The sequence below is a fragment of the Nannobrachium achirus genome (assembly GCF_963921795.1).
Source record: "Nannobrachium achirus genome assembly, chromosome: 20".
Taxonomy (NCBI): domain Eukaryota; kingdom Metazoa; phylum Chordata; class Actinopteri; order Myctophiformes; family Myctophidae; genus Nannobrachium; species Nannobrachium achirus.
This window is the reverse complement of record NC_137827.1, coordinates 7,075,436-7,100,790: the sequence shown is the minus strand read 5'-3', so window position 1 is coordinate 7,100,790 and position 25,355 is coordinate 7,075,436. Positions and strand designations below refer to the sequence as shown.

At 42.6% G+C, this 25,355-nt stretch overlaps 1 protein-coding gene across 2 annotated transcripts in view; it reads right to left on the bottom strand.

Moving 5' to 3' along the window:
- gabrb1 (gamma-aminobutyric acid type A receptor subunit beta1) overlaps positions 1-25,355 on the bottom strand; it is a gene marked incomplete at its 3' end in the record, with an annotated part of 160,889 nt that overhangs the window by 80,870 nt on the left and 54,664 nt on the right. For both annotated transcript variants that reach the window (XM_080750424.1, XM_080750425.1), the window contains one exon: positions 12,900-13,120. In XM_080750424.1, coding sequence (XP_080606550.1) covers positions 12,900-13,120 — 221 coding nt within the window. The remainder of the gene's footprint in view (positions 1-12,899; positions 13,121-25,355) is intronic.

Genomic DNA, 25,355 nt, shown 5'->3' with positions numbered 1-25,355 from the left:
TGTGACTTCACCTCACCAAAGATCAAACCCTGGATATCCATATCTGGAGACGACAGGGTCATCACCTAGATCTCCATATATGGAGCTGACCTCTACATCTGATTCACAGATTTTTTTTTGTTTGAAAGCTGTGAACCACGTGCACACACGTGGTGCATGATCTGTGCATGGGCGTGCCGTGCATGATCCGTGCACTATAGATTACATGGAAGTCTATGGAGAAGTTGGCAGTTCTGCCTGAAAGCAGACATTTTTAAATGGCAGCGAATGAGTTAAACAACCAACCGCAACTCGAATAATCACACTTGCAAATGAATTCCATCCTGTGCGAATTCCAGGCCTGAGCAACCTTGCCCTTTAGGGGGACGAGGTCGCTTTTTGCCGTACTGGTATCAAGACTGAAAAACAACAACAATAACATAACGTTAAATTAATTAAAATTCTAGCGTCTCAACAACCTTGGTCCAGTGTGTATTCTGTGTAATGACGTGGGTCTGCTTTGCCCCCAGTGTTAGAGCCAGATGTTGTTAGCTGGATGCTCGCCTCCAGCTGTTTGGATCCGCTAGCGTAATGAGCCAAAAACTGCTGCTGTACTCATCACCGATTCTCCTTCAGCAAGCTCTATTACTGTAAACCCATTCAAACAACTGTTATTTTAGATTTAGAGCATTGTTTTATACTTTGGCTCGTCCAAAAATACATATAACTTATGGGTACCTTGACATGAACAAGTTTGAGAACTACCGGCATAGAGGGGTGGAGTTAACAATCCATTGTTCACACCCCTTACCTGACTGCCAGTCTTGGTTTGGGGTTTAACAACATTCAAATAAGCATATCTTCTTCAAATATTGTCATATTTCACTGAATGACACATCATTTGAAGGCTTATATTATGTACTTTCATGATCTGCAAAATGCTGAAAAGAGACCAATGCCCCTTTGTGCCCTAAAGCACTGGACTTGGTCACATATAATTTATGGGTCCCTCCCTTGACATGAAAAGGTTTGAGAACCACTGGCATAAAACCTAGGTTTTATCAGAAAACTGTTAGGATTTAGAAGACTTCTTTTTTAATCTGCCTCATGTCTTAATGGGTTAATATGTCTGTGTCCAAACATCCCAGCACTGCCGAACAGTTACATCTGATGTCAGTGGTGGAAAGTGATTAAGTACATTTTACTCAAGTTCTGTTCAATATGTTCTACTTCTACTCCACTATACGTCTCAGTCAAATATTGTGCTTTTTAATGTCACAGTCAGACTTTGTCATTGCTTGCGGTTTCTAGGTATTTCTATGAGTTTTGGTTGTAATAATACGAGTCCTTGCATAGGAACTGAATTTGCTGCTCATAAACAATACAGTAGTATAGCAGTTAACACCAGACGCCTAAGGGTGAAAAGCGACCTCGCCCTTCGCGCAATCTGTCTTGGCCATCTGTCTTGGCCATATATAGATTCTGTTAGTGTGGTTCTACTAAGAGGGTATCATCTGGGATACAATCCCTTTTATGCCCATATATGGAGATCCCTAACAGAATCTCTTTTATGCCCATATATGGAGATTCCTGCTCTGAGTATCTGACTTCACTGTGATGTCACAGTGATGTGTCAGGGGAACCACAGTGTCAGGCGTTATGAGAACCACTGACATAGTAGTCTCTCAAGAACAGACTAACTGAGCTCCAGTTAAGTGAAAAGGACCTTTTCTTTGACGATGGCTGGCCACATTGCTGACATAGAAACATTGTTTCTTTCCAAAAATCTTAGAAGGATTCAAAAGACACTTATAGAATCGGGTCAAAATTCAAATTTTCACGATTTTTGAAAAATAGCAGATCTACAAGCTCGCAGCGCGGCACTCGGTGCCGCGCTGTGAGCTTGTATATCTGCTATTTTTCACTGGTTAAAGCATTCAATCATTTCTAGGCCTAAATGGGTTAATTCAATATGGAGATCAGAGGTTTCTGGCCGACAGAGAGAGCGTTTCCTGCAGCAGTGTGTGGTGGTGCAGTAGAGAGAGCAGCCTGGATGTTGCTGCACTGCAATGTGAGCTCTGTGTCAATACAACGCTGTCTGCTGAATACCTCGTATGTCCAAAAAATACTAGGGCGGGATGCGATTACATGTTTTAATCTAATTAATTACAGGCTCTGTGATTAATTAATCGCAATTAATCGCATTTTAATCGCACATCGAAATTTGACCTGATAAGCATTTTTTTTCAAGTAAAACACATTTTGTTGTACGAGTGAATCAACGAGTGAGTTTTTTAAATCTAAATTTCGCATCCACTGGGCCAAGCAACACGCGCTGATCGGCTACTTCTCCCTTTGCGTTTGTTGTCTCTTCTTGGTTGGTGCATCGCTATGATCGGTATGCACGAAACTGAAGGTTCATTGGTGCAAAAACTAAGTGCGATTAAAATGCGTTATTTTTTTTAATCGCGTTAATTTTTTGTAATTAATTAATCACAATTAATCAGTTAAAGTCCCAGCCTTAAAAAATACATAACTTTTCAGGAAAACGGAATGTAAAAGTTCAGACAATAGCCGATCTTACAAGCACATGACGGATCGGCACCCCCAGATCTGCGTTTTCCACCGCTTTTTGCTTGAGACTCTTGTCTGGACACAATACGGCGTTAATTTATCAGGGGTCTTCAACGAATTTCAGGCCAAGGACCCCTTAGTTGAGAGAGAGAGATGAATCAGGGACCCCCCCACAACCTGTCAATAGATTCCATATAGAGTAGTTTCATCTTTTGACAGCACAATCAAAAGTGTATTTTGGATTCTTGAACCGTCAATACCTAATAAACTTGACCTTTCACTCTGTAATTAGTCGTCTTTTTTTCCCCTCTACACCAAACCTCTTTGCCGAAAATAACCGATCTACAAACTCACAACTCCTCGAAGCGAAAGGCGTTGTGAGTTTATAGATGTGCTATTTTTGACTAAAGTTCTCAGAATATGGATGCTAGGATTCAAGTGGTTAATATAAAAAAGGAGAACAAATTTCTCTATCACACAAAGATGTGGAGGACCCCCTGTAGTAACTCTGCGGACCCCCCAGACCCCCTGTTGAAGACCCCAGATTTAGTTAACCCATTTAGGCCTAGGATTAATGAATGCTTTAACCAGTGAAAAAATAGCAGATATACAAGCTCACAGCACGGCACCGAGTGCCGCGCTGCGAGCTTGTAGATCTGCTATTTTTGAAAAAGTTGTGAAAATGTGTGCAAATCTTTGAATATATGTATTTTCAAAGCGAACGCTTGTAACTCAAATTTTGCTTCTGGGTGGTCCCTGGAACTAGAAATATTGAGATGCGGGTCCGTAGCCAAATAAATATAATTTTGGGGGTCCTTCACATGAAAAGTTTTGAGAACCACTGACATAGTAGTCTCTCAAGAACATACTAACTGAGCTCCAGTTAAGTGAAAAGGACCTTTTCCTTGACGGTAGCTGGCCAGATTGCTGACATAGAAACATAGGTTTTTCAAAAAATCTTAGAAGGATTCAAAAGACACTTATAGAATCGGGTCAAAATTCAAATTTTCATGATTTTTCACAAAAATAGCAGATCTACGAGCTCGCAGCGCGGCACTCGGTGCCGCGCTGTGAGCTTGTATATCTGCTATTTTTCAATAGTTAAAGCATAAAATAATGATACACAAAATGTGTACCCGTTCTAAATGGGTAAAAAAACTAAAACCCTAAAAAGCGTCGGTATGGAGGTACAAGGTTTTCTGGCCGAGCACAGCGGCGGATACGTGCAGCTCTGCCTCCCGGCTAAAGAAAGAAAGAAAAAAACAGAAATAGTCCATCTGAGAGTAGAAAGTTGTCAAGTCATCATTCCTGTTCCTCCAGCACCGCACAGAACGGCTTTGAAGTGATGGAGCTGCATTATTGACACACGCACGCACGCGCACACGCGCACGCACGCACACACACGCACGCACGCACACACGCACACGCACGCGCACGCACGCACGCACGCACGCACGCACACGCACACACGCACACGCACGCATGCACGCACGCACGCACGCACACACACAGGGGCGTCACACCAAATTCTGGGCCCTGGGTACAAGGATTCACTGCGGGCCCCCCATGAATATTAACTATTGAAAAATAGCAGATATACAAGCTCACAGCGCGGCACCGAGTGCCGCGCTGCGAGCTTGGAGATCTGCTATTTTAGAAAAATCGTGAAAATGTGTGCCAAGAAACCTATGTTTCCATGTCATTGATGCTCAAACTTTTTCATGTGAAGGACCCCCCCCCCCCCATCTCAAAATATTTAGTTCCAGGGACCCCCCAGAAGCAAAATTTGAGTTACAAATGTTCACTTAAAAAATACATATATTCAAAGATTTCCACACATTTTCATGACTTTTCAAAAATAGCAGATCTACAAGCTCGCAGCGCGGCACTCGGTGCCGCGCTGTGAGCTTGTATATCTGCTATTTTTCAATAGCTAAAGTTACTAGGGCCCCTCCACCTTGGGCCCTGGTAACTCAGTCCCACTTTCCTACCCCTTGTGACGCCCCAGCACGCACGCACGCACGCACGCACGCACACAAATCCTGAACTTAGCACCCGCGCCCGTGCGATGCGGGGGGATCCGTTTTTTACCCGCTCACAGCTAAAGCCAGGATCTGGATGGGTGCAACGAGCAGCTCCCTGGGGTGCTGCATGCACGGGAGAAGTACTCAGGTTTCCTTTTTTTCCCCCCTCTTCTTTTTTCTTTCTTCTTTACTCGAGTAAAAAATCGATGAAAAAGCGGAGGATCCGGGCACGGGGTGTAACGAATAAGGAGGAGACAGCACTTTATTATTGCAAGGTAAAAACCTCAAGGTGTTTTCGCCTGCAAAAGGTCTTCATCCTTCTTTAGCCCTGATGAAGACCTGATTTGTAGGTGGGAACATGTTGCCGGTTACCTGATAATGATAAAGGACTGTTTGGGGGAGGGGGGCCCACTAGCCTAGCGGTCCAGGCGCATATATAGCCTATACCACATATAGGCTCTAATGCAGCCTGACAGCCAGTTTGGGGTTTGTGTTGTAACCCTAACCCCGATGACGTTTGCCTCTCCTCGTCAGTGGTGGAAAAAGTAGGCTACCCGCCTTTAAAAAAGTACATACTCTAATATAGAAATACCATTATTAACCATATTGAATGCTTTAACCAGTGAAAAATAGCAGATATACAAGCTCACAGCGCGGCACCGAGTTTGTACCGCTGCGAGCTTGTAGATCTGCTATTTTTGATAAAGTCATGAAAATGATGTGTAAATCTTTGAATATATGTATTTTCAAAGCGAACGTTTGTAACTCAAATTTTGCTTCTGAGGGTCCCTGGAACGAAATATTTTGAGATGGGGGTCCGTGGCCAAATACATATCATTTTGGGGGTCCTTCACATGAAAAGGTTTGAGAACCACTGACATAGTAGTCTCTCAAGAACAGACTAACTGAGCTCCAGTTAAGTGAAAAGGACCTTTTCTTTGACGATGGCTAGCCAGATTGCTGACATAGAAACATAGGTTTTTCAAAAAACCTTAGAAGGATTCAAAAGACACTTATAGAATCGGGTCAAAATTCTAATTTTCACAATTTTTTCAAAAATAGCAGATCTACAAGCTTGCAGCGCGGCACTCGGTGCCGCGCTGTGAGCTTGTATATCTGCTATTTTTCAATAGTTAAACATAAAATAATGATACACAATAATGTGTACCCGTTCTAAATGGGTTAAGTAATGAAAAAAAAATATATAATAATGCAAATACTCAAGTAAAGAAAGGGTACCTCAGCATTGTAATGAAGTACAGAGCTTTAGTAAACAGGCCCCGTACATACGGCAACGCTCTGTAGAGAAAACGGCGAGGTCCTGGGATATTGCCGTTGCGTTTTGCCTTTTTATCAAGCGTTCATATGAAGCCGAAATGATGTAGTGTCCATGTCACGAGTGAACGGCAGAAACGCAAGAAGCAATGACGTATGTTAGGCTTTTTCTCTCCTACAAATAGATATTGAATACCTCCTTCTTCCGGCGATAAAGTTATTATTATTATTACATTATTCACATAACTCGATAGCCGCGCTGAGTCGGCTCATCGCCTCCGTCATGGATGATAATAATAATAACTTTATGGCCGCAAAAACAGAAAAAGTTGTTTGTGGTGGTGAAAAGAAGTTACACAAGCGGGACGCGAACCCGGGACCCGTGGTTTGAAAACACTATGCGTTAACCACTCGGCCACGAAACCACAACACTGGTGGTGGTATTCGGTACCTATTTGTTGGAGAGAAAAAGCCTATTATGCGTTGTTGCTTTTTGCGGTTCTGCCGTTCACTCGGTGACGCGAGGGGAGCGAGGAGTCAGCTTTTCCACCGAAACCCCCGAAAATGCCGTTGTCGTCTGAACGGAAGGCCTATCTGACTTTTTCTTTTGCGTTATTCTCGTTGCCAAAACGCAGTGTGAACGGAGTTACTTTCCAGGAGAACAGTCTGGTTCCTAGTGCTGCATGCTGCACTGGACTGCATCGACTCCATAAATGATTAAACAGCTAATCTGCATGCATGGGAAATGGTGCATTTCTGTTGCACCTTAACCCAACCTGCCTTACATTCACCCATTTACGCACACATGCACACACACACACGCACGCGCGCACGCGCGCGCGCACGCATGCATGCACACGTTTTAATTACCATTGTGTGGACTGTAACAGAGAGAGGTCCTCTGTTACTGATATTTACACATAACCCTTATTTATTGACCATTTGCACAGCATGGATCTTACATGTTTGCACAGCACATTGGTACTTTAATTGTAAATGAAATGTTGAGCGTAATGTTTAGTGACAGAGAAGTGCAATAGAATGAAGTTTTATTGTTGAGTCTGATTGAATGCTTAACAACACCTGGTGTGTTTCAGTAGATTGGGCTGGACCATAGTCAGGATGTCAGAGGGGGGTTTGTGATGTGCTGTTGCTATTTATGTTGTATTATAGTGTGAAGAAGGAGAAATGATCATTATTGTTGTAGTTTCTTAAGAGTTATGTAATATATTTGTGTTTAAATTATAGGTATTCAGTTATTTATAATGTTTAGGGTTTGACCACACCCCTTCGTTGGAATGGATCAGTCCAGGCTCATTATCTCACCTGGGTATAAAAGGCTGCCTGCTGCCAGAGAACAACATGAGAGAGAGAGCGGAGGGGTGGAAGCCACCATGCCGATGTTTGCAACAAGAATTGAACGTTATATTTGTTGTTTTTTGGTGAATAAATGCTTCCAGCCGCAAGTCGGGCATATTCTCACAAGCTAGGACATAAACAGTTTAGCCGATCTACAAGCTAACAACGTTGCTAGCCTGCAGATCCGATATTTAACCTAAAAGCCTGACCTCTAAATGTCTGATCCTAACACTAACCCCAACCTGAATGTTTGTCTTTGAATTAAATGTAAGCCAAACGTATCTCTAAAACAAACACACATGCACGCACGCACGCACACACGCACACACACACACAGTTGTACAATTTGATTATTGGCGGATGATAACAACTGGCACAAGGAATAATTCATGATCAGACGTTGAAGATTCCAGAGAGAGTTTGAATGACAGCATTAGGCATCGCGCATCCTGCACAGTGCACACGTTTCAAAGCATTCTAATCGTCTGCCCGGCCAGGCACATTCCCACTGGGTGCTCACTCACTGTCTCCCGTGGGTGCTCAACAAGCGCACGCGCACACACAGACACACAGACACACACACACACACACACACACACACACACACACACACACACACACACACACACACACACACACACACACACAGTGGAGAGGAACAATCATCCTAGAGGATGAACTCAGTTTGAACCCAGGCAGCCTGGGCTGGGCTGGGCTCTGGAATCACTTCCATCACTTTTGGAACCCTTTCAAGATTATAATTTTTTTTATCACACTATAAGACTGGTATGTGGACTTCACGTCTGCTATGCATACAGTTACAATACCGTGAGAGTGTAAAAATGGAACCAAATGGACCCGTTCCATTTGTACATTCTCAGAGTTACAGACCTGTAAGGGTCCATTTGGTTTCATTTGTACAATCTCAGAGTTACAGACCTGTAAAAGAGTCCATTTCAGAACCTATGCATTGCAGTACCATGTATTATTAAATTTGTGTTTGCCAAAAAATGTAATGAAGACCCAAAGACCAAAATGATATGTATCGATATACTCGGTCTGTCTCCTCCCCTTTCATGTGTAAGGCCCATGTGCAGCTGACAGATCCCGCTGTTAGCTGAATCTGTCTTAACATATTAAAGCCTAACCCAGCCCTCCAGGCAGCCACAGTGGAGCCTGCTGACTTTCAAAGGCTTCCCCTACACTTTATTCTTTTTTCAACTCACATTTTCAATCATGTTTTTTTAATGCATTAACCACTTAACCCCTGTGTACCATGTTGACAGGTGTCGCCCAGGGCTCTATTCTTGGCCCGCTCCGTTTTCCCGCAGACGCAGCATACATACGTGAGGGAACTGGCGCTTTTCCCCCGCCTCCACTTAACACATCAATATCCAATTAATGATATATTATTGATTCCAGCTGTTCCAATTCTAAACATGCACGTTTACAGCATGACACGTTTTCATTATTACTGCACTCCATTGTAAGAGATTGTATTTTTATGTTTCATCTATTTGGATTTAAGCTCATAAACAGGCACGTAGACACATAGACATCACAGGGGGCTTGAGCCCCTGCCCTTTTACTGTTCTGTAAAAAGTGTCCTCTCCAGACCATGAATGTAGTTTTTACTATGGTGAAAGAAATGCAAATGCCCCCTCTGTCCATGCCATACCTGAAGGCAGCATTCAAGAGAATTGCCTTGTCCAAACTCTCCTGAACTTGAATGCAGCATCTTATGTTGAAAGAATTGCCCTCTCTGTGTAGAAATCCATACCGTTACGCCACATCTTTAGTATTGACTTGATAATGCTTAGTTCAGTGTGGGATCAAGCACCGAAAATAGCTGACCTCCAAGCTCACAACGCGTTGTGCTGCGACGCGTTGTGAGCTTGGAGGTCGGCTATTTTCGATATTTTCACCAAAAGTCCCCTTTTTTTTTTTATGTCAGCACCTGCCTCTCTAACATTATCTGCACATCCCTGCTCATAACATTCAGTAGGCCTATAAGTATGCAGTTGAAATTAGATAAAAAATGTTACGCTGAATAATAGCTGTTAATATCAACGTATTATTGCATGGTGTGACTATTTTTACGGCCTATCAGAGTGATTGATGGCTTTAGTGTCGAGAGCTTGGGCGGCCAATCGCGATCCCGGATTCATTGTGATTGACTGTGAAATCCCGACCAATTAAATCTTGGTCAAAGCCAGTCCAAGGTGGCTGCCAACGAGGACCAATCCACAGACAGCAAATTAATTCACCTTCCTAGAGACGCGGAAGAGGGATGAGCAGGAAATGGCTGAAGTAAAAGTTTGATTTGATTGATTTTGACACTGTGTCAGCTTGTTGCTTTGTCATTCTGTCTATGGCATGTCATGATCTAGTAATTGTGTTTTTTTAATGTGACCCCGTACACGTACATCCATTTGGAAATCAGTTGGCTGTTCATTGTAACAAGGAAATCTTCATCAATCCTTTCTAATTTGATTAGCTTACTGCCCTTTTTCTGTTGTCATTGTCCAGCTCCTGCACCCGGAGCTGCCAAACTACACAGACTCACTGTGGGCCTCCTTTTTTTAACCCTTTCCAAGCCACGGGGAGCCACTTAATATTAAAACCGTAATATACCGGACATCTGAGCAAGGATGTCTCAGCCGCGTCGTCTTTTACCATACTATGTAATTAAAAACGAAATAAATGATTTTTATCCGAAAATCTGCGATCGTCTAACCTTCCCTAGTCACCGCTCATCGATAGCGCATGGCTCCTCTGACATGAAGCAGAAGTGATGTCAGGTCCTTTCCCTGTAATAGCTTCCTTGCTCCCGTCCGTTTTCTGTTTAGACATAGTGCTAGCACAGCTGGAGTGCTGGGGGCTAAGCTAGCGAAACTGTTCATATCTACTGTAGAGTCACACTTGGATTATTTGAGACAACATTTACGTGAACGGGGAGGAGATGCATCGGCCAAAACTGCCACTCTAAGCCAATGCAGAGGGAGGAATTTGGCTGGTGACTGTGGTGAGAATACAACGGGGATCGTGTGATGTTTATGGGGGATGAAGACCACGTGATATAGCAGTGATGGTCTTGTAAAATGAATGCAGTTCAGATCATAATATAATAATAGAAATTTCACGGCTAATCTACCAACAAGCCATTCTATTTCGGCTGGCGAAGTGTTAATATCCAGTTTGAATCGACGCATCTTCAGTCTGAGGAAAAAACTGGTTGGAACATCAGCCCTGCAATTTGCAAATGAATAAAGCTTGCTGCAGACCCACGTTGCTCCATTATTTTTGGGTTAGTCTATTTGAGAAGACAGAATCAGGAGATGGGCTCCTGCCCAATGGGCCTCATGGCTTGGCAAGGCTTACTTACTACTACTGCTATTTGAGATGGATGAGGAAGCCAAAGCATGCATGAGCTGTTTACATTCTACTAAGGCTGCATGGCCAAGTCATTTATTTTATCCCGTTGTTGAGCAGCCCTTTCCCATGACCTGGTTGAAGCATGCTGGACTGCAATAACCTGACCTGATGGAGACCTGTGCTCCGAGGAGCACCTTTTTCTAGTTAGTAATGCTTTGATGATCTGACATAAATGTTATCTGAATGACAGATAAAAGAGTATGTTAAGCAAGCGTCTAGCCATATAGTTGAACAAAGTTGTGGCTCAGGCTGGAATCGATCACGTTGGCCCCGGTGCGTGTGGTTTTCTATGATTGGCCAAACATTGCCTTTGTAGCGTGGTGACCTTGACAAACAGGCAGTGGTACAAGGTCGACTAAAAGGATAAAAAGAAAGCATCTGGCTTTTTTCAATTGTACTGAGGTCCTTTATTAACTCATATAACCTGCACTGAGGTCCTTTATTAACTCATATAACAATGACTGACAGACAAATAAACACAGTACTATGCAGAAAGTACAATCATCCCTCGTGGGGACGCCTGCTGCTGATCATCCAAGTTTAATGAAAAACAATCACGCAAGCTGCGGCACGCAAGCATGCACACATGTCCACCTTGTACTGCACGCGTGAAAAAAAAGCTCAAAACAAGGTTGGTTTTCAACGATGAATGAATAATTAAAGCATCAACCTATATGAATGAGCCAACACCAAATAAGCTGCTCCATTCTAAATTATCTGTAATGCATTATGAATTCAGAACATGACGTAAGTGGCAGTGGTGTTGTGGAAATACTGCCAAAGGGCCCTAGCAAACACACGTACGCACGCACGCACGCACGCACGCACGCACGCACGCACGCACGCACGCACGCACGCACACACACACACACACACACACACACGCACACACACACACACACACCTGCCAGGCATGCAAGCAAGTGGGACAGCCAACTAAATAAATAAATAAAATACTGAGGTCACCCCTGGTGGGACATAAAAGCAAAATGGCCGCTGTCCAAGTCAACGGCAGAGAACCACTGCTTTTCTCAACGTAAAGCAGTGGTTCTGTCAAGGACCCCCATATACATATTTATTTGACCGTGGACCCCCGTCAGAAAAGGCTTTGTGCCAGGAAAGAGAAGATTTGTCTAAATTATTCCAAATGTTTCACTAAAAAAAAATACAAAATAAACTTTCAAAACTGGTTTAATTGATTGTGATGCTATATTCATTAATTGTGCTGCTTTAGTTTGCTATAATTGTTCCTAAAATAATCACTTGGTATATGTGGCCCTGGGGTGGCAGTGGCTCAGGAGGTAGAGCGACCACTTGGGAACCGGGAGGTTCCCAGTTCGATCCCGGGCTCCCCCAGAGTTACTGTGGAAGTGTCCTTGAGCAAGACTCTGACCCTCAATTGCTCCCGATGAGCAGGTTGGTGCCTTGCATGGTTTCCTCTGCCATCGGTGTATGAATGTGTGTGTGAATGGGTGAATGTAATGCACAATCTATGTAAAGCGCTTTGGATAAAAGTGCAATATAAATGCATCATTTAAAATCTTGTATTGTAAGTCGTAGTGAGACTAAGTCGGAACTAAAGTCGTAACGTTCCGATGAAAAGTTGGTAGTGAGTCTTAAGTCGGAATTACATTCGGAACTTTCCGATGAAAGGTTTGGTGGTCAGAGACAGCATGGACAGCCCTTGAGGAGGTGGTGTAGTAACCCTCACCTGCCAGAAGGTGCCAGTAAGTCTGAGCTGGGGTGGCAGTAACCCTCACCTGGCGGTAGGTGGCAGTAATGGCCCTATCATAGTACAGTCTGATAAGCTGTCACTGCGGTGTAGTCTTTTAAAGTCCGAAAACTACAACATCACGTCATTCGCCACGGTGAAGGGCTATCGCCGCAAACCCCGACATCTCTCCTCTGTTTTTACCTTCAGACCATCTCCCCATCACCCCGTTTACTGATTGGTCGATCTTGACCAATCAGTGTGCCTCCTGGTTTCAGAAGCACAGAGGCATCATTGTCACAGTGATAGGACTTCACCGTGACTATGATGGCCTCCACTTGTTATCACACATTTTGAGGTGATAGCTTATCACCTAAAAGTTGAGGTGATAGCTCTTCACCTCGGACTATGATAAAGCCTTAAGTCTCAGCTGAGAGGGGGTGGCAGTAACCCTCACCTGCCAGTAGGTGACAGTCAGTAACCCTCACCTGCCACTAGGTATCAGTAAGTCTCACCTGCCAATAGGTGTCAGTAAGTCTCACCTGAGGCCGTAGAGCACGGTGCCGTCGGGGTGCAGGCGGATCATGCGGTTCTTGACGGTGACGCCGTGGACGAAGGACTTCTTGTCGTTGATGAAGTAGGTGTCGGGCACCCACAGCGAGTCGGCCACGCGGTTGTCCAGCGTCAGGTTGAGGGGGATGCCCGTGTAGGAGAGACGCTTGTCCCGCCACGACTGCTGGAAGTACATGGTGATGGTGTAGTCCTGTGGCGGGGAACATGGAGCAGATATGTGTGGACGGTTAAAGTTATGCTATGTAAGACAAGTTCTGTTTGTTAGTCTCGCTTAGCCAGACGACTATTCCACAAACTCTGAATGGAGGTTTCTGCCCGACAGTGACGATTTACTTTGTTGGCCGCCCAGCCCCCAAAATGGAACGAAGGCCTGGACCGACAGGAATAGAAACGGCCGTTCGGGAGTTGTCCCGCTTTTCCCAATGGCCAGCACGTCCATGTTCCAGAGGCCTTGAAGCTCTCACAGTATAACTCTAGTGTCTGACCATTCTTCTGGGCAGAACTACTTAACCACTGCCCAGAGTGATAACTGTACTTCTGTCCATGATATCATGTTACATAAACTTGACCACACCTCCACCTAATATAATAATTGTCTTGTCTCCTCATTTTCTCATCATTATTGATTGATCTGAATTCCACCACAGTCACCATGGTGGCGACACTGTTTTAGTATCAGTGATGTCAGCATGCAGACAGACGGTCAGACGGTGGACGAACAGATAATCGGTAAATGAATGATAGATGTGACGTCATGTCGATAAATAGAGTTGGAGTGCTATTCTGTAAGGTTGTTTTCTTTCTTTCTTCATTAGGTGTTATTATAAAATATTGTACAAGGAACAATCATATATAATTATCACATTCATAATCTGTTAATATTTTATATACAGTATATTTTCATATGACCAGAATTTGGGTCAATTTTGATTATTAAGTCCGGTTTGTGACACCTGTGTACAGTAACTGTCCCAGCCTATGTAGATGAATGTACAGTATTCAGTTACTGGTCCACCAATAGTTACACAATGTGATCTAATTTGTATACATCAGGGGTCTTCAACAGGGGGTCCGGGACCCCTAGGGGGTCCTCAGAGTTACTACAGGGGGTCCTCCGAATATTTGTGTGATAGAAACTTTTTTTCTCCTTATTTATATTAACCACTTATATTATATATTCTGAGAACTTTGGCCAAAAATAGCAGATCTACAAGATCTACAAGCCCATCTACAAAGCTCACTTTATTTGTTGTGAGCTTGTAGATTGGCTATTTTCAGCAAAGAGGTTTGGTTTGGTGTAGAGGGGAAAAAGAGCAGACTAAGTACAGAGTGAAAGGTCAAGTTTATTAAGTATTGACGGTTCAAGTGGTTAAATATCTGAAAACACAAATTGACGTGAATCCAAAATACACTGTTTGACAGCACAATGCTGTCAAACAATGAAACTATATGGAATTCATGAAAAGGTTGTGGGGGTCCCTGATTCGTCTCTCTCTCAGCTAAGGGATCCTTGGACTGAAAACGTTGAAGACCCCTGATCTAATAGATGAATGTATTCAGTTACTGGTCCACCAATAGTTACACAATGTGATCGGCCAGCCGGCTCACGTTCGCGTGACTCATGCAAGGTGCCATAACCAGCCTCCCGTCTGTCATATGCACGCACATGCGTGTGTGTGTGTGTGTGTGTGTGTGTGTGTGTGTGTGTGTGTGTGTGTGTGTGTGTGTGTGTGTGTGTGTGTGTGTGTGTGTGTGTGTGTGTGTGTGTGTGTGTGTGTGTGTGTGTGTGTGTGTGTGTGTGTGTGTGTGTGTGTCTGATTATTGTGCACTCGTCTGCGTCAAAGGGCGCCCATGTGTTGAGTATATAAAACACATGGGTGCCCTTTCACGCACACACGCACGCATGCATGCTCGATCTCTCTCTCTCTCTCTCTCTCTCTCTCTCTCTCTCTCTCTCTCTCTCTCTCTCTCTCTCTCTCTCTCTCTCTCTCTCTCTCTCTCTCTCTCTCTCTCTCTCTCTCTCTCTCTCTCACGAGAGTGAGATCAGAGGAAAGCGGACATACGGAGGTCAGCGTGAGAGAGAGAGAGAGGGAGAGGGAGAGAGAGAGAGAGAGCATATCGCGTCTGTCGAGTGGAAACCTTGTATGTCCAAAACCTTTCCATTTCAGGATTCAAATGAAACATACTGTAAATCAAATCAAAAGCAGCAGATCTACAAGCTCCAAGTGCCTCGCTTCGCGTTGCATTTCGAGCTTGTGGATCTGATGCTTTTGATGCTTTTGTTTGACGCTTTAGTATGATCAAGGAGGGCGTTGATTTACGAAGAAAAGAAAAGAAAAAAAAACACAAAAGTTATCATATTATGGAGATAAGAGGTTTCTGCCAACGATTACAGTATGTACAGACAAGTGTAGGTGATTCAGAGCCGGGGTGTGTGTGTGTGTGTGTGTGTGTGTGTGTGTGTGTGTGTGTGTGTGTGTGTGTGTGTGTGTGTGTGTGTGTGTGTGTGTGTGTGTGTGTGTGTGTGTGTGTGTGTGTGTGTGTGTGTGTGTGTGTGTGTGAGAGCCAGGGCTGGCTGAGTGGGGGGTCCGTGATTCAGTCTCCCACACCACGTTTTTCACTTTACCGGAAATGTGGGAGGAAGGACAAAAAATAAAATAATGGGTGTTCCACTGAATCCAACGCATCTATTTTAGTCACAAGCATTTTTTATTTTTTTTACCCCTGAGGTAGAGAAACCGTTATTAATGCGCGAAGCAAGACACTGAACCCCTAGTTGCTCCCGGTGAGCAGGTTGGTGCCTTGCATGGTTTCCTCTGCCATCGGTGTATGAATGTGTGTGTGAATGGGTGAAAGTAATGCACAATCTATGTAAAGCGCCTTGGATAAAGACGCTATATAAATGCACCATTTACCATTTTTTTACCATTTACTTTTCATTGGGCTCATGTATAGTGCGATCGAGCAGGGGCGTGGATTTGCGCTACCCATTGTCACACCCATTTCTGGTCCCCAGAGGTGTTAAAAATCTGTTGATTGTTCAGAAGGCATTTTCTCAGCTTTAGAGTTTCTGGTCCAGCAAGTTTCAAATGTTCATAACTTCTTCAAATATTTTCCAATTTCAACAAATGAAACATTATGAAAGCTTATATTCTGTAATTTATTAATCATGACCAATGGTTAAAAATGACGAATGCCCCGTTGTGGCACAAAGCACCAGACTCGGTCACATTATGGAGATACAAGGTTTTCTATTGGATAAAAATAACCTCCATCCTTGGCAGCCACAGTGCTGAGCTGGTCCTCACAGGTTGGGTAACGTCTGCTCTCGTTAAGAGCCAATGCGAACAGTCACTGTGTCTACCTGTCTACTCCTCTGAGCCAATGGGAACATGTCTACTCCTCTGAGCCAATGGGAACAGTCTCTGTGTCTACTTGTCTACTCCTCTGAGCCAATGGGAACAGTCACTGTGTCTATTGTCTACCTCTCTACTCCTCTGAGCCAATAGGAATTCACACTGTCTACCAAATTTAGTCAACTAAAACTAGACTAGACAGATGACTAAAACATCAAATAAATTAAATGTATGAGAAAATTAAGGTCATCATGTTTCATGACACCGAATCTAAAATGTCTCAATAGAAGAGCAGGGAAACCAAATACAACCACCTCACTTGTATGAGTTATATAGAGGGTGTGTGCATGACATCATCATCATACCCGGAAGTTATGCGAGAACACCTACTGAGTGACAAAAAAAGTACTAAAAATACTTTCTGGTCTTGACCGCCCATACATCCAAACAGAAAAGTTATCTGATTGCACTAAACGATGTTAAACAACGTTAAACTCACTCGATTGCCACTCACTTTATACATGTGCTGTACCATACATATTGGACTTTTTTTCCTTCTTTTTCATTTAAAAAAGTTAGAGCTACTTTAAGCTCTATGTAACTACTTTCTACTGCTGCAAATAAATCCTCCCCCCTCCCCCCCCATCTCAGCCCAGTACAAACTGTCATCTGATTATTATTTCTGCAGAATAACTGTGACTTCTACAGCCAGGAGAGGAGACAGTATGGATTTTCTCTAAAGTATAGTTGACTAAAAGTCAAAGTCAAGGAAACAGCCGAGTATAAGGTACACATACTTCACAAAGTCTACTTCTCACAGCCAGCCAGCCAGCCACGCATGCACACGCGCGCGCGCGCGCGCGCACACACACACACACACACACACACACACACACACACACACACACACACACACACACACACACACACACACACACACACACACACATAAAGGTGATGTATCAGTCCTGCCACAGTACAGTGTGTCATCGAGTCGTTGCGGTCGGGCAGTTAAAAGAGTTAACTCTGGCAGTTAAAGGACAACTTTGTTTTTTACAACAAGGGTTCATATTTTAGATTGTAATCAGAGAAAAGAAAAGATGAGTGTTAAAATGTTTTCATTTACTTCTTTCTATCGTTTTAGCGAGTTTAATGATTTTGATTTCAGTGGGTGGGGGCATGCTTACAGGTGGCTAAATATGTACGCATGCCCATTCCCAAGATGCACCACAATATTTCTTGGGCAGATGTGACTTATGGGAGCTAGTAGTGTTACTGTAAATAGTAATAAAGAAATTGCTGGCTTATTGTGTCTAAAAATACATATTTACTTGTACGCATGCCCCCACGCACTGAAATCTAAATCGCTAAACTCGATAAAACCATTGAAAGCAGTAAATGAAAACATGTTAACACTAATCTTTTCTTTTCTTTAATTACAATCTAAAATATGAACCCTTGTTGTAAAAAAACAAAGTTGTCCTTTAACCCATTTAGTGCTCCAGAAATTAATGGGTTAAAATGTCCAGCGTGCCTCTCGCAGCCTTCATCCGCGACCGTTCTCTTATTTTGAAGGCCAGAAGGCCATTGCGTAAACACTTCCGGTTTGACGTCATGACGTCATTCACCGGAAGCGATCGTCAACAACATGCGGTTGTGTAATGGCCGACCGTTGCCTTTCAACATGTGTTTTTTTAGCGAGAATCTAATGCCATCCTTGGCTTTAAAAGTGTTGTTTGGAGATAATGGACATTAAAGATGAGATCGGCCGTCGGCCTCCATGTTAAGGGATTACTATTTTGTGCACGTGCATCCGTGATGATGATGAATCGGCGAGTCCAATCGTGCCAACCGTTTCCAACGGACCCTAGGGTAAGAACGCCAGCGTTACTCTATATACAGTACTTTTCGCGAGTATACTCGGGATCGGCACTCTAAATACTCGAGTATTTTTCACGAGTATTCTCAAATTAGTTAAAGAGCTAACCTTGTTATGATGGCCTCTTTCCCTCTCCTACTGTCTCTCTGCTACTGTAACTTCCTGTCTACAAGCCTGCTCTCCCCAGGAGGCTGAGGCATGTGCTGCTTCCAGTCTGGACCGCTGCCCCGTCTCGTGTGGCTGACGTCCATCTATGAGGTCACTCTGTCCCACCATGCCAATGGGCAAGAGAGACCGACTGACTGGTGGCGGCACTTTAAGAGAGGTTGAAGTGGCTTGGACCGCTGAGATGTCTCAGCAGTATGAAGGCCTGCGTGGCCAGGGGCGTCACAAGGGTGGGAAAAGTGGGACTGAGTTACCAGGGGGGGGCCCAAGGTGGAGGGGCCTTAATTATTTTATACTTTAGCTATTGAAAAATAGCAGATACAGCGTGGCACAGAGTGCTTATTACCAACGCACACTTTACAACTAAATCAACTTTTAGATTTAGTTGAGTAAAATATATTTAGTCTACTAACTAAAACTAGACAATCATTTCAGATGGCTAAAATGTGACTATTACTACTACAGTTGTGCCATTTCAAAACTTCACACGACCTGCCATTGGCAAGACCATAGATTTCCAGTGGATTGGCAGAGCTCTGAGCTTGTAGATCAGCTATTTTTTTTATATTTTCACGACCTTCTCTGACTTCGAAGTTTAAATCTGAAGGTGGATTCTGCTTTTCAATGGGAATGGAGTGGTTTCTTGACATTTGTGGATTTCTGCAAAAAATATGCTTCATTCTCCATAAAAATTTGAAAAGGCAAAACAGGGAAAGAAACCTGTGGAAAAATGCATTTGCAGAACATTTGCAGTAAAGACTTGAAACGACACATCGGTACATCAAAACAGGGGCGTCACACCAAATTCTGGGTCCTGGGTACAAGGATTCACTGTGGGCCCCCCATGAATGTTTTAACTATTGAAAAATAGCAGATATACAATCTTTGATTGATTTTTTTGATTGAAGACTTTATTAGAAGTTTGCATAGGAAAAGGTACAGTTTCATGACGGTACAGTTCACTGGTACAAGGTCTACTAAAAGGAGATCCATGAAAAGACTAAGCTTATTTCCACAGGAAACCATTTAAGTATCTCATATAACAGCTGTAGATCTGCTATTTTTGAAAAATCGGGAAAATGTGTGCCAAGAAACCTATGTTTCCATGTCAGTGATGCTCAAACTTTTTCATGTGAAGGACCCCCCCATCTCAAAATATTTAGTTCCAGGGACCCCCCAGAAGCAAAATTTGAGTTACAAATGTTCACTTAAAAAAATACACATATTCAAAGATTTGCGCACATTTTCACGACTTTTCAAAAATAGCAGATCTACAAGCTCGCAGCGCGGCACTCGGTGCCGCGCTGTGAGCTTGTATATCTGCTATTTTTCAATAGCTAAAAGTTACTAGGGCCCCTCCAACTTGGGCCCTGGTAACTCAGTCCCACTTTCTTACCCCTTGTGACGCCCCTGCATCAAAATAAAAATAGCTAAATCAAATTTGAGTTGAAAAGGGTTGAGTACTTTGTCCACCACTGCCTACATTAACACTGTACTATTTTTATGAGGCACATTGGTTCAGAAAGGTGATGAGAGGCTGCTACATCAAAGGTGTGTTGCTTATCTGAAATGCAGTGTGTACATGCACGCCCTCCGGCCAATCACCAATTAGTATTCTCCATGGCCGCGCCTGCCATGGTAATTTATTCATGTATTCAGAAAAGAACGTGTACACAGAATGCAGACATGGATTGGATGGATGCAGTATGTGTATATATATATATATATATATATATATATATATATATATATATATATATATATATATATATAGCACACACACACACACACACACACACACACACACACACACAATAAATATATATATATATATATATATATATATATATATATATATATATATATATATATATTAGGATTGTCCAAGTTAACTCATTCAATCATGATTAATTATTTTAGCCATTTGGCCTGCAACCCGCAAAAACAAAACTATCAATATTTTCAAGCAACTTTACATAAAAAACAAGGCCTAAGTCGCTTACAATAAGCAGACATGGCAACAATGCCTGAATTCACCACTCTGTCCAATAAATCCCACATTAAGCTCTCTTGTATATTATTGCTGTCACGCAGAAACCGGACACACAGGACGGACGGACCCACAGACACACAGACGGACAGAGGCGAAAACATACTCTCCCGGCAGAGACAAAAGGTTAGAATCTGGGAGATAAGAGGTTTCTTGCGGACAGCGGCAGCCACATAGGAGTTTCCTGTGGGACAGCGACATAGGAGTTTCCTGTGGGACAGCGACATAGGAGTTTCCTGTGGGACAGCGAGGGTATTGATGTCTTCAGAGTGAGGTGTGAGGCAGGCAGTAGGACGGGTGTAGAATAACAACAACACAGCAGATCATTATGGGTGACAGAACAATGTGGGGAGGAGGAAAAAAAACCTCAAGGTCCTTGGGGTGACAACCAGCTCTGCTGGGGGCGGGGCCTGTCTGTCAGCAGTGGGCGTGGCCTATCTGTCAGCAGTGGTGGACGGTGGACATAAGTACATTTACTTGATTACTGGTACTTAGGTAATTTTGATTTATTTTTAAAAAATGGTTATCTTTACTTTGAACTTGATTATTGTCAAAGACAAATTATTGTACTTTTGACTCTGCATGTCCAGGGGGGGGGTTCAAATATCAGATCTACAAGCTAACAGCACGTTGTGATGCATTGCGTTGTGAGCCAGACTTTACTATATCACTGTGTGGATATGAGTCTGGTAATTCTATATGGACATTTTTTTGTTTTTTTTTCTCCACGGGTAAAAATAAAAAAAAATAAAAAAAGTCCAGACCAATACTGTGCCCTGATTGGTCACCCAACTCTTCAGGGTGAGGAACTGGATTCACAATTGAGCCAATTTGAGCGGAGCCAGATCCGCCAATTTATTTTGCACCGGCGGATTCGTCTGATTCCAGGCTAAGCTTGTACGTCTGTCGTCTTCACTAGCATTGATAGATATTTGATTTCTATTGTAAATGGTAAAATGGTAAATGGTGCATTTATATAGCGCATTTATCCAAGGCGCTTTACATAGATTGTGCATTACATTCACCCATTCACACACATTCATACACCGATGGCAGAGGAAACCATGCAAGGCACCAACCTGCTCACCGGGAGCAACTAGGGGTTCAGAGTCTTGCTCAAGGACTCTTCGACACTAACTCTGGGGGAGCCCGGGATCGAACTGGGAACCCTCCGTGTTCCACTGCCGCCCCTGTACTTTTGACTCACATACAATCAGCAGGAGCATCAAATGACCTGTCCCAACTCAAAAGGCGCCGTGTTGTGCATACTGCCGCTAGCCTGTAGCACTTGCCCCAGCCTTGACGACCTTGCAGTCTTGTGCAAAGGTTAACATGTTATTTAGATTGCTTGTTACGTAAACATTATGCCAGGTTCATTTGTTGACCAGGCATCCTATAGTTAGGTTTCAATGCACAGATTATCTATTTTCATTTTATATTATACCAAGGGTCTTCGACAGGGGGTCCGGGACCCCTAGGGGGTCCTCAGAGTTACTACAGGGGGTACTCCAAATTTGTTTTGAACCTTTTTATATTATGAACCACTTGAACACTAGCATCCATATTGTGAGAACTTTAGCCAAAAAATAGCAGATCTACAAGCTCACAATGCCTGGCGCTGCAAGGCTGCATTGGCTATTTTCCGAAAGGTCAAGTTTATTAAGTATTGACGGTTCAAGTGGTTAAATAAATCTGAAAACACACATTGACATGAATCCAAAATACACTGACGATGTGCTGTCAAACAATGAAACTATTATGGAATCTATGAGAAGGTCCTTGGCCTTAAAACGTTGAAGATCCCTGTGTTATACTATTTGGACAGATGGTCTTGGTTCACCTATGGTCCTACTATTTATATGCATTTGATGTAATACCTCCTGTCTCCCTGGCTTACTGTAACTCGCTCTGGATTGGTCTGCTAAATGCAAAAAAAAAAGTATTTATTCTGGTTCGTTGGTCTATTTTTTGTTACGTTGAAAAAATAAATGATAACAGTGAGTTACTTTCCGCTAGTGGATTTGCAGTCAGTAACAGTACATCCAGGGGAATGTGCATATATTATGTCCTGATCAATTAGCTGGCCTATAGATGGCTTATTGGAGGTCAAGTCAAAGACTTGATCCCCTGGGATCCATTCTGCTGCTGCTGCTCCACGGAATCTCAAACCCAAGACTTGGGATCCATAATGTGGACAACGTTATATACTCTAGTAAATATACTTAGGTATTCAAAAGCATTTCCTTTTTTATATATACTATCAATTCATTACTGTATTTCCAAAAATGTTCAAATTTGAGGCATTGTGTTGTTCATTCATCGTATATAGGTTAGGAGCTGCTTCTTAGAAATACTTTAAGATATCTGAAGTATAAAATAGGGTTTAAGTGGTTACCGTACGTTTTGTAATAATGATCCTACAAAGTAAATAGTAACTAAAGAGTATTCCAATGGAATAACAAGTATAATATTCGCCTCTGAGATTTAGTTAACAATTGAAATACTCAAGTAAAGTCAAAGTACCTCAAAAACCTTACTGTACATTTATTTACCAAGTGATTCTATTTGGTTAAAATAAGTGATAGATATATCCCTATATTCTGATAGGAATGTTTTTCATGCAAAACAAATGATTGCAATGGATTCAGAATCATGAAGAACCCCTAGTTTGACCCTTCACATGCTACCTTTTTTTTGTATTCTTTTCCTGTATAGTGGAGTCAATGGGACAGTGAATATACAAATGGACATAACCTTTTTTTTTGTTTCCGGCAGAGCAGGCCTCTCATTCTCTGTACCTTAATGACCAAATTAATAGAAAAAACGAAAATAAAAAGTATGTTATGACATCACAGGTCCTCCTGTGGCTCCCCAGCTACTATGAATACTTTCAGAATATATTAACCTTAAAAATTAGAAATAAAAAAATATATATACAAAGAAGGAATAAAACCTTTTGTTTACACCAAAAATATACCACGTACCCTACCTATAAGTAGCTACAGTACATGAGTAAAAGTGCTCAGTTACTTTTCACCACTGACTGCTGTGTGTAATGTTGCGTGGCTGCCGCCACTGTGGTTAAAATTCCACTCACAACTCTCTCTCTCTCTCTCTCTCTCTCTCTCTCTCTCTCTCTCTCTCTCTCTCTCCCCCCCCCCCCCTCTCTCTTTCTCTCTCTCTCTGGCGGTACACAGCATCCGCTGCAGTTTCCAAAGATGCTTATGCAGCCTTTTACCTTCATACTGGAAACTTTTAACAAGGAGAGGAAGACGGCAAGGAAAGGAAAGGAAAGGGAAGGAAATTGAAAGTGAAAGTGAAATTGCTGGCACATTGATGGAACATATGCTGTTGTTGGAACATATGCTGTTCTAATAAACCTTTCTTGCCAACTCAAAAAAGGAATCCATGTAATGTCTAGCTAGCTAGCTGTGACTCGTGCTGAATTCATGTTGTGACAGCTGTGACTCTGTCCATGGTGCTGAATTCATGTTGTAGCACTGATACTAGCTATTAGTAAGGGAAAGTTAGCCTATTGCTACCTACATCAATCTGGGAACTAAATCTAAATCACTAGCTTTCTTCACAAATATGTCCATAAAGGTGTCTACTATCACCTCTGAACTTTGTCAAACCCAACTCCCTTGACATACTTTGTGGGAGCCAATCAAAGTTGGGGGTATCGGGATACCCAGGGCCTGGGATTAAAGGGGAAAAAATTAAAAATGGCCAATATGAACGTATGAAGTGTGTAATTAGGGTATTTTTGGGCTGCTGAATCCATTCCAACCATTAGTTATCAGTAAACATGACTCATTGGCCATAAAAAAGGCCTAATTGGCTAAGGCTTAGCCAATCATGTCATTCGAGTTCACCTGTGTCCTGTTAGTCCCTATGTTTTAAACCCTGTGTTTGAGTGTTCCTTGTCAGATTTATCATGATATCATGTGTGTCATGATGTGTGATTACCCACCTGATCTTGAATAGTTTTCATGAATTCAAACCCTACTCCAACCTTTTTTTTATTGCCAATATTATATATTATAGTCTCATGGACACACAAAAGTAGGTGTGTCCTATTTTATGGCCAAGGAGTCATTTTAACTGAAAACTAATGGTTGGAATGGATTCAGCAGCCCAAGAATACCCAAATTACACACCTCATACGTTCATATTGGCCATTTTTTATTTTTCCCCCTTTAATCCCAGGCCCTCGGGATACCCAATAACTTTGATTGGCTCCCACAAAGTATGTCAAGGGAGTTGGGTTTGACAAAGTTCAGAGGTGATAGTAGACACCTTTATGAACACATTTGTGAAGAAAGCTAGTGATTTAGATTTAGTTCCAAGATTGATGTAGCAATAGGCTAACTTTCCCTTACTATATATATTGGATGAAGCTATTCTGTTTTTGTAGAGTACACACTTTAAAGGAGTAGTTCATTGATTACTCACGCCATGTATGGAGACTTGAGTTCAATAACATATATTGTTTTTTGTTGAATTCCTAAGACAGAAAATGATCAATGTTTTGTATTAGGAATGCGAAGAAAAAAAAAACAATGAATATTATTGAACACAAGTCTCCATGGCATGAGCAATCAATACAAAACAAGTCATCTTGGAGGTGAACTACTCCTTTAATAAAGCATGCTTCTGTGGAAAACCCAATAAAAAAAAAACACACCGGTTGTCCCTCTTTCCTTAACATGTGACGCTGCAACCTAACTCTACACTGCTTCTAATCATAGCGGAACCTCTTTTGATGCCACACAGTGCCACTGCCTTTGTGTATCAATAGTGGTTCTCAAACATTTCCATGTCAAGGACGCCCAAATTAGTACATTTTTGCCCGTGGACTCCCACCTGCAAATATTCTGTGCCAGGAACTACAGACAAGATTTGTGTCGTTAACATTTTTTCAAAGATATTTCACACGTTTGCCATCTAGGGAGTGACAGTGTGTTGTACTGGA